Source organism: Nerophis lumbriciformis, linkage group LG07 (genome assembly GCF_033978685.3).
Source record: "Nerophis lumbriciformis linkage group LG07, RoL_Nlum_v2.1, whole genome shotgun sequence".
In the NCBI taxonomy this organism is placed as follows: Eukaryota; Metazoa; Chordata; class Actinopteri; order Syngnathiformes; family Syngnathidae; genus Nerophis; species Nerophis lumbriciformis.
The window spans coordinates 33,779,379-33,790,355 of NC_084554.2; the positions used below are offsets into that span (position 1 = coordinate 33,779,379).

The 10,977-nt window shown below is 37.5% G+C and overlaps 1 protein-coding gene across 3 annotated transcripts in view; it reads right to left on the bottom strand.

Annotated features, from left to right (window-relative positions):
- xkr9 (XK, Kell blood group complex subunit-related family, member 9) overlaps positions 1–10,977 on the bottom strand; it is a 37,346-nt gene that overhangs the window by 10,938 nt on the left and 15,431 nt on the right. Inside the window, exons 1-2 of one of the 3 annotated variants that reach the window (XM_061965414.1) lie at positions 2,793–3,236; positions 2,237–2,645 (exon numbers count right to left, since the gene is read on the bottom strand). In XM_061965414.1, coding sequence (XP_061821398.1) covers positions 2,237–2,553 — 317 coding nt within the window. In that variant the 5' untranslated portion in view covers positions 2,554–2,645; positions 2,793–3,236. Of the gene's footprint in view, positions 1–2,236; positions 3,237–10,977 lie in introns of those variants that run through there. The other 2 variants (XM_061965415.1, XM_061965413.1) reach the window with 2 other exon arrangements.

Below are 10,977 nucleotides of genomic sequence, written 5' to 3' on the forward strand. Positions count from 1 at the left end.
TCAGGCCAAAACTCAGCTGTCTACCTGCACCTCAGGGAGAAACAGCACTCTGAGAACAAAAATTTACTAAATCTAGACAGGGAGGACGGATGGTACAAAAGAGGAGTGAGGGAAGCCATCTATGTCAAGTTTGAAAAAGCATCACTGAACAGAGGAGGTGGTCTGCGACACCAACTATCTCCCACATACAACACCGTCCTTTTAACCATTTCTAAAAGACTCTGCAATTTAGCCTCCAACAAATAACAGGAGTTAGAGACACTATGGCCATAGATGCTCCTTTGCGCCATTTGTTTACAACTGAATAAAATGCTAACATGGGTGATTACGACTATTTTGGGCTGTAAGTGGTCGATCCACAGCGATAGTTCAGCCACACAATACCTCAATGCTCAGGAAGGGAAATTACACTTCAAAGACTGTCATTGGCTTTGACAGTTAGGATTGATTGTTTGCATCTCAACAGTTGTTTTTATCACTACGATAGGGCGAAACCATCCTTGCCCAGGCACACCCTCTTGGTTTTTGGGAGTATAAATATTTAGGGTTTTGGCACCAGCCGCTAGACTAGATCTGACCAATCTAAGTCTAAGTGCATGAACTGATGAAGCTTACTTGGATGAGAGACAAAATGTCTTCGAAAGACAAACCAAACAGCCCAGTTGCGATCGATTGAATGCTCTGACATTACAATGACCTGGATGAATGAGAATACCCATAGACATTTGTTAAAATCCTGTGCTTTCTGAGGTCAGGTTACAAAAAAAACCCACTAATTGCAAATTCATCAAATCACAAGTGGGTGCAATAATGAAAGACATTGTAACTTTTTTGAAAATGCTGCAGCAAAATCGGGCATTTTAGGCTGCGACGGTCACAAAAAAAGCCTTTGAAATACCGGAGGTACTGACTGAAGAAAATGCACTTTCCATTGCAATTTTTGGGAAGAACTTTTGCAAATTCAGTCGTCTGAAAAAAGGCCCCACAAGATCCTGGTGGGACTGATACATTTTTGTCAATGTTCAAAATTTTTTAATTTCAGATGAAAATAAAGTATTTTTGGTTGATTAATTGAAATGCTGTGCTTCTTGGGATCAAGGCTACAAAAAACACTTACCGTAAAACATTAAGTGCAAATGCATCAAATCACAAGTGTAATAATGGAAGACATAAACTTAAAAACATAGCAACTTTTTTGAAAATGCTTCTGCAAAATGAGCCATTTTATTCTAGTGGACAAACAAATACCTTTCTTTCAATGTTCCAAAACGATTAAGATGAAAATAAATCATTTTGTTCGATGGGTTGAAATTCTGTGATTTTTGGGGTCAGGGCTACAAAAACAACACTAATTACAAATTCATAAAATTATCCATCCATCCAATTTCTACCGCTTATTCCCTTTGGGGTCGCGGGGGGCGCTGGAGCCTACCTCAGCTACAATCGGGCGGAAGGCGGCGTACACCCTGAACAAGTCGCCACCTCATCACAGGGCCAACACAGATAGACAGACAACATTCACACTCACATTCACACACTAGGGCCAATTTAGTGTTGCCAATCAACCTATCCCCAATTTATAAGCGGATTTAATGTTAGTAAAAGAAAAAAGCATTAAAACATTGCATTTTTCTGGAAAATGTTGCTGTGAAATCATGCATTTTGGTCTGTTACAATCACAAAAAAAGCCTGCAAAACTGAAGTGCAAGTTTAATCTGTTAAGACTTGTTTTAAGTTAAATATCTGATTATTGACTAATATTAACTGCAAGTTTAGCCTAAATAAATGACTGATTGTGTATTTTGTGTATGCACATAGAAAAACACGGGACAATGTTAGACAGAGAAGTAGAATCTCAATGTGTTTCTACCAGTTTGTGCAATTTGTGCATAATTAGAATATTTTAAAAGAGGTACTTACAGTACAGTTCAAAACTGCAGTCAGGTTTAATCTGTTAAGACTTGTTTTAGGTTAAATATCTGAGTATTGACTAATATTAACTGCAAGTTTAGCCTATAGAAATGACTGATTGTGTATTTTTTGTATGCGCATAGAAAAACACGGGACAATAGACAGAGAAGTAGAATCTCAATGTGGTTCTTCCAGTTTGTGCAATTCCTGCATAATTAGAATATTTCAGAAGAGGTACTTACAGTACAGACACTCCCTATGTACGTGTTAGCTGCTGTGCTATTTTGTCAAATACAAAACTAGGAACGATAGCAGGGGCTTTTACCTGGTGAAAATACCTGCGCCACACAGATGGAGAACTGCAAGCCGACCTTTGGGGAATCCTGATACTGGCGCTATTCCTTGAGGGTTTATGAACACATCATTGATGTCGTCCTTGTACCAGGCGTAGCTGAAAACCTGAGTCACCAGCATCCCGACCAGAACAAAGCCAAAAGTCAGTGCTGACCATACGTAACGTTCGTCGACAACGTACTTCACGGAGAGTCCCAAGTCTGTCAAAATGTCCGCAACGTAGAGGAATAGTCCACTGACGGTTAGCAGCCATCGCAGTTTAGTGTATCGGATCTCTTTTTGATGCATCTTGGACTGCAACAAAACACTTTCTCAGGAGGGACACTTGTCTCCTGGCTTGCAGCAGCTCAGAACCATCTTCATCCATTAACAATCCCAACCTGACGTAAAAAAAAAACATGCTGGTATCATCTCTTTTCTATCTGGAGTTCTAAAAAAAGATTTACACTAAGTAGCCAACAAAGGTGTTGGCTAATAATAATTTATAACTGGGGGAAAAAAAACAAATTTGTTAAACAGCAACTCACAGGTGTGTAGACAACAACTAGTGTCCTCTTCCTTAGTTGTTCTGACAAGACTGAGTGGATCGAATGGTATTACGTAATACACGTGCGCATGCACATGCACACGTTCCTTCTCTCTCATAGCAACCATCTATTTTTGTTATTATTATGGATGGATGTCATCACAAATGAAGAGTTGAGCATGTTTTGTTTCAGTTCAGGAGAATGAATGGAGACAGGTGTGGTGTGATCTTTTGAGGTGTGGCTGCTCTCTCACCTCACGTCATATGACACATCACAAGGACAAACCTTGTAAACGTTCCCCCTCCCCCAACACTTAAACATACCTCTACTGATTCAAAACTAAAAATATAATAATAATAATAATAATGCTTATCTCCATTAGGTTGGTTTAGTTATGAGGACATATTTTTATTTAATTTTAAGCCCCCTACCTTTCGTAATAATGAATTTTATTCACTTGCAAAAATATAAAACATTTTTAAGAGGAAAATTCAGAGGGAAAATGTTGAAAATGTATCATTATGCAGAATAAAATTAAAAGTGATGACCATTACGGCAATTAACTCAAGCAATTAATTCCTGCAAATATTCTGATAATTATTCATAAATATAATTTGTTCGTTGACATATACTCCTGCTTTTGTTGATTTGTTAGTGATATCAATATTTTCTGATCTTTAACGTCGTTTCCTTGTTTGTTTTTTATTCTGGCCTTACGTCTAATGAGGCAATGTTAGACACATGAGTCATCCTAAGTGTGAACAGGTTCAATACAGGAAGTCAAAGAATTCTCAGTAATTGCTGAGACAAATAGAAGGGGCAAGATTAAATAGGCTCTGCTTCTCGCTGCTCCTTTTCGAACATGTCGAATTGTGCAAATGTAACCATTTCATGTTCTTTAGTTAGTAACCATATTAAGAGTATGACCAAAATAAATAAAACCATTAAAATTATTATCTTTATCTTCTGTTTATCAATTGTCAATACATAAAACCATTAAAATTATTATCTTTATCTTCTGTTTATCAATTGTCAATACAACGTGTCCCCATAGATATGCTAGAGCCTATCCCAGATGATTTGAGGTGAGATATATTATTATAAATTGATTTTAGTCATACACTACTCGTAACTTGTACTGTTTGTCCTCGTTGGAGTCACAGCAAGCGAGAGCCTATCACAGCAGACTTCAGGCGAAAAGCAGGATGCACCTCGGACTGATGTTCAGTTCAGTTCAAAACAATAAATAGGGGTACGCTATATAACTTGTGTGTAATTTCATAAAGGAACATTTAAAACTTTAATTGGTGTCCAGTTATCGAAGCGGATTAAAAGGTCTCTGTTTCAACAATGTATTCTTTTATTCAGGGAATTCTTTGATCATTTTGCATAGGTAATAATTATGTTTATAATATATTTCACATTATAATCAGTGTCACTATTATATCCAAATTAGGGGTTTTCTGATCAGGGTTCTATACTACCGATTCCGATACCAATCATACATGAGTGAGATCGGCTGATACAATACCGATATCAATCACACGCATTTACTGTTGTGTTAAATGTTCCCATTTATTTATGGTGAGTGCTATTGACAGTGTAACAATGTCAACACAATATTTGAACTAGTTACTTATTCTCTTTTATTACATACAATTGTGTGAGCAAAACATAGTCAAATATACACAATGACTAAAATGCAAAAACTACAAATGTTAATTTCTTTGGTTTTTACCCTCAAAAGTCCTTGTGTCCAAATAATTATTCCCTGAGTTTGTAAACATTAACAAAACCAACAAAAGAATGATTTTCAGAAAATAAAAATATTGACCTTATCATTCTTGTATTAATTATGTACTGATATTATCCTTGCTTTTGACGCCACCAATTTATGAATCATTCCGTCCTCCTATGTGTTGTGTACTGACTGTGACAACCAACAGTTGTTATATTATCCTCTCTCTAGATTCTTTCTTTCTAATTTCCTGTTAATAATATACCGGTACTTACTTTTTGCTGTAACGTGCTAACTTTACTTAAGCATTTATTTCTTGGTGTTGTTTCAAACTAGCTTAGCGGTTAGCTTATCTATTAGCATACCTGCTCCTGGCTTGCTCTCGTGTGTAACATGTTTACATCAGTGACGTGCGGTGAGGTTCATGACTGGTGAGGCACTGACTTCATCACAGTCAGATTTACAAACATATGAACCCTAAAGAGTATCTTATTCACCATTTGATTGGCAGCAGTTAACGGGTTATGTTTAAAAGCTCATACCAGCATTCTTCCCTGCTTGGCACTCAGCATCAAGGGTTGGAATTGGGGGTTAAATCACCAAAAATTATTCCCGGGCGCGGCGCCGCTGCTGCCCACTGCTCCCCTCACATCCCAGGGGGTGATCAAGGTGATGGGTCAAATGCAGAGGACAAATTTCACTACACCTAGTGTGTGTGTGACAATCATTGGTACTTTAACTTAACTTTAACTTTACACATACAAACTGTAGCACACAAAAAAACACATTTAATAAAAAAAAAACGTTATTATGGTCTTATCTTTACTTATAAGTGCGGGAACAGTGGTGTTCGTGTCGGAGGAGTTGTGAATGAATGAAATATGAAATTCGTGCTGCAGTCTGCAGGTGTACCTAATGTTGTGCCCCTGCAGTCGTTCACGGCTCCTCCGGCGCGAGCATTGTTGTTTTTGCACTTTTTGGCTTCTTGTTAAGTGACGTTTTTTGGGTGGATTCGGTCTTGCACGTGGAGGGTTTGGGTGTGGGCTTTGTTTGGTGTGGCGCTCCCGTCGGGGGTTGCATTCTGCGGCGGGGGTGCATTAACCGGCACCAGGAGGCGGGAATACTGTGAGCCTCACACAGTGCGTCTTTGCAGCAGTTTTATGATTGCTCAGCACAAGAAATACTTTACACACATACAGTTGTTGACAAAATACACTGTACATTATATACCTCAGCTAACTAAACTATGGAAATGTATAATATAATTCATATAGCAATACGGTCTCACTGCACAGCAGGCCAGCAGTTAGCCGAGTCCGCAATCCATGTTGAGGCACAACTGATCGACGTGCCTCAACTGGCTGCTGATCACCGCACCGTCTCTTCTCAGTATTTGAACGGCAAATGTGAAAATTCAGCGATTTTGAATAAAAATAATCTAAAACTGGTGAAGCCAAATGGAAAATAACTTTATAGTATAATCACTGGATACATATAACAATTAAAAAAAAAATGTTTCTTTTTAAAAAATTTTTTCTTTCCTCCAGTGACCGCACGTCACTGGTTTACATCGTCCACCAGTGATAATGCTACATGACAATAACACTTGAAAATGAATTTTCCCAACGGGGACCAATACATCTAAATCTAATCTAAATACTAATAAATGCAGTTTATTTACTGTAAAGGAGGTGATTATTGCTCCACACTGTTTATGGAGACACATAATTAGCTGCTAGCAGCTTGTCAGCCGGGAGAATAAAAATAATGTCAGCAGTGGGATTGACATTAAAAGGTATTAATCGGCAATGGCAATCACATAGTTTTTCACATAAATCACATCCCTTTTTTCACATCCATAATCCAAATGAAACTTATTTTCTATACCGTTACTATTTTGTTAAAATGTATGCATTCAAAAAATAGGTGGCAAATAGTTTCATCAAATAGGGATGTCCGATAATATCGGACTGCCGATATCATCGGCCGATAAATGCTTTAAAATGTAATATCGGAAATTATTTGTATCGGTTTCAAAATTATCGGTATCTGTTTCAAAAAGTAAAATGTATGTCTTTTTAAAACGCCGCTGTGTACACAGACGTAGGGAGAAGTACAGCGCGCCAATAAACCTTAAAGGCACTGCCTTTGCGTGCCGGCCCAGTCACATAAGATCTACGGCTTTTCACATACAAGTGACCATGCATACTTGGTCAAGAGCCATACAGGTCACACTGAGGGTGGCCGTATAAACAACTTTAACACTGTTACAAATATGCGCCACACTGAGAACCCACACCAAAGAAGAATGACAAACACATTTCGGGAGAACATCCGCACCGTAACACAACAGAACAAATACCCAGAACCCCTTGCAGCACTAACTCTTCCGGGACGCTACAATATACACCCCCCGCTACCCCCTACCCCTCCCACCTCAACCCCGCCCACCTCAACCTCCTCATGCTCTCTCAGGGATAGCATGTCCCAAATTCCAAGCTGCTGTTTTGAGGCATGTTAAAAAAAATAATGCACTTTGTGACTTCAATAATAAATATTGCGGTGCCATGTTGGCATTTTTTTCCATAACTTGAGTTGATTTATTTTGGAAAACCGCGTTACATTGTTTAATGTATCCAGCGGGGCATCACAACAAAATTAGGCATAATAATGTGTTAATTCCACGACTGTATATATCGGTATCGGTGGATATCGGAATCGGTAATTAAGAGTTGGACAATATCGGATATCGGCAAAAAAGCCCTTATCGGACATCTAGTTAAGAAAAGTACATAGTGGATCAACATTATGGATGAATCTTCTCAAAACGCTTTTATATGGTAGGGTTGTACGGTTATACCAAGTATCAGTACCACGTTACTAATGAATAAAAAAAAAAGGTACTATACTACCTTTGAAAAATAGTTTTGTTATTTTCATGAACAAGATGGCACGCGGTGGTGACATTGCTGGTAATATGAGCCGCGGCGCATGTCGTGAGTGAATACACACAGAGAGCACTTACAAGCGAAAACAGTGTGGAGACAGAAGAGGGAGAATGGACGTATTTTGGCTTAAAACTTAACGATAAATGTGGAGCTGTAAACACTGTGGTGGTGTAAAACATAGCTAGCAAGCGGCTAACGTCCGTTCGCAGAATCACTAATCCTCGCCTTCATGGCGACAAATAAAGTAAGTTTCTTGCAAGTATCATCCCTGCAGGACAAGGAATGGCTAAACATGCTTCACGACACACCGTAGCAGGATACAAGGCGAACCGCTAACAGCAAGTTAGCACAACTGAATGTAAAAATATAGGTGCATCTACACAAATATCGACTCTAACGATACCAAGTACAAGAGCTACAATGAATACATCAATATTTTGAATTTTTTTTAATTATTTGTCCTGACACAGTTACCAAAATATCGTTATGGGTACAACACTAAAAGGCAGTGGTGTGCCGTCAGGGCCAGCAAGGCTTTCTCTGCTGGCCTAACATAACCAGAAATCATGATCATAATTAAAGATAAAAGTAATGTTTTATTTATGTTCCCTAAATATCTAAAAGTATTCATATTCTCTTCATGTCATATTATGCTCCTTCCAGCGCTGTTGTTTTTAGTTTATAGAGTTTTTATCTAATCAGAATTCAGCTAGCTTATTAAAGTTAAAGTTAAAGTACCAATGATTGTCACACACACACTAGGTGTGGTGAAATTATTCTCTGCATTTGACCCATCAGCCTTGATCACCCCCTGGGAGGTGAGGGGAGCAGTGAGCAGCAGCGGTGGCCGCGCCCGGGAATCATTTTTGGTGATTTAACCCCCAATTCCAACCCTTGATGCTGAGTGCCAAGCAGGGAGGCAATGGGTCCCATTTTTATAGTCTGTGGTATGACCCGGCCGGGATTTGAACTCACAACCTACCGATCTCAGGGCGGACACTCTAACCACTAGGCCACTGAGTAGTTATGTTGCCATGCTGTACCAAACATGCCCGAAGTCTTCAGATTCAGCAATGCGGGCGTCCGTGCACTGTAAGTGAACGGACACAAACATTTGATAGACAGTTGCGATAGCCAATCAGATCACGCGTTGTCAGTAAGGCCTTCTAGATGGCTTAAGGCCGATATATATAGTGATGTTATGAGCCAGGTAACATAAGAACTCCATTACCCAAAATGCCACAGTAGTGAAGAACATGCGCAGTCGCCCCGTTTAGGTTTAATGTAGACATGTCGGCAGCTGGATATTATTGATGAGCACACTGTGGAGTAAACTTTAAGAACTCAGCCAACACGCCTCGTCTGCATCTTTTATGATTAGACAAGACATCACATATGAACTAAAATAATGCTATTTGGTAACAGTAGAAGAGAAAGTCAAACACAAATACAAATAGACGGAATAGAAATTGAAAGAGTAAATGAAACAAAATTTCTAGGTATAATGATTAATGATAAATTGAACTGGAAATCTCATGTAAAAAATATACAACATAAAGTAGCAAGAAACACGTCAATATTGAATAAAGAAAAACATGTTCTAGACCAAAAATCACTTCTCTACTGCTCACTAATGTTACCATATCTGAGTTACTGTGTAGAAATATGGGGAAATAATTACAAAAGTACACTTCATTCACTAACGGTGTTACAAAAAAGATCAGTTAGAATTATACATAATGTTGTATATAGAGAACATACACATCCTTTATTTATTGAATCAAAGATACTGAAATTCTATGACATAGTGAATTTGCAAACAGCTAAAATTATACACAAAGCAAACTATAAACTGCTACCCAAGAATATACAACAATTCTTCTCAAAAAAAGAGGAGAAATATAATCTTAGAGAAAAATGTAATTTAAAACATTTGTATGCACGTACAACACTTAAGACCTTCAGTATATCAGTATGTGGAATTAAATTATGGAATGGATTAAGCAAAGCAATCAAACAATGTACTAATATGATCCACTTCAAGAAACTCTTCAAACTTATAGTGTTTACAAAGTACAAAGAAGAAGAACCATGATAAACATTCTGAATGTATTTCATCCATCCATTCTTTCATTCTCAAAATAATCTTACTTATCTCATCATATGAAATATAACTTACTTCACCAATTATTCTTTATTTATTTTTATTGTGATTACTTATGGAGTATATTGTGAATAAATTGAGAACAGGAAGTAAACAAAAGTTTTAGCAACTGTTATGTAAAAAAAAAAAAAGGGGTAAGATTAAATAAGCTCTGCTTCTTCCTACTCCTTTTTGAACATGTTGAAAAGAGAAACTGGAAATTGTGATGTATCATGTTGTATGCTTGCATGTTCCAAATAAAGTCAAACTCCACTCAACTCATATATTTGCAAGGCCATTTTCAAGAAGGATATTTAAAGAGAAACTACATCTTGTGAGACCATGTCGGCCAACCCTGGAAGCTCGCTCAGCTGTCGATGAAATGTGAGTTCAGATATTTTATTTCTTTATTTTTTCACGTTTAATATGTTTTTTGCAATTTTAATTTTGACCGTACCAAATAAGATATGTTTTAAATGCTGATGCGGGTTTATTGATTTTTAAATGCACCAGAAAATAACCTGTTTTGTACAATGACCAGTAGTGTGTAAATGTGTTTCTTTATAGTATTTCTCCAGCAATGATCATGTGGGGACATAAATGATGGTATTTTGAGAGGTAATCATTTTACAGTAGGATATAGAGACCACACAAATCCACTCTTCATTAGGTCAGGATTATTAAAACTAAAAGACATTGTAGAATTGCATACTCTATTAGTGATGTTCAAAGCTAGAAATAAAGTTCTTCCGATTTGTGTTCACGTCTGAAGATGAGAACCTCAGAAGGCCGTATGATTTTAAACATCCAAGAGTGCGAACAAATTTGAAGCAAATGTGCTTGTCTGTTGCTGGTGTGAAAGCATGGAATTCTCTAGACAAGGACTTAAAAAGTTGCAAGAATATCTTTGAATTTATAAAGAGTTACAAAAAGAGACAACTAGAATTATATGAAACTGATTTTTGATTTTGATTGGACGTGTCATTTTGAAAATGCTTAAACGAAAATTAAAAGTATGTTGGAGTTGGGGTGTTGGTAGAGGGAACAGTGATAAAGTCATCTAAAATAATTTGTGTTAAAAAGGGGGCAGATAAATATAAGAATAGTATTCTTCCATCTGCTCCTTTCTGATCATGTAAATGTATGAGAAACAAAAAAACAATGAAAGTGTCAACTGTATATGGCTTGTATATATACATTTTCATGAAAGGAATAAAAAGAAATGATGATGATGATGAATCATTGAAGTCGGACATCACTGAAGGCCGAGGTGGGAAACGCACGGCCCGCCACTGCTAAAGGGTATGCATTCAAGTTTCTATATATATCCCATCCATCCATTTTCTACCGCTTATT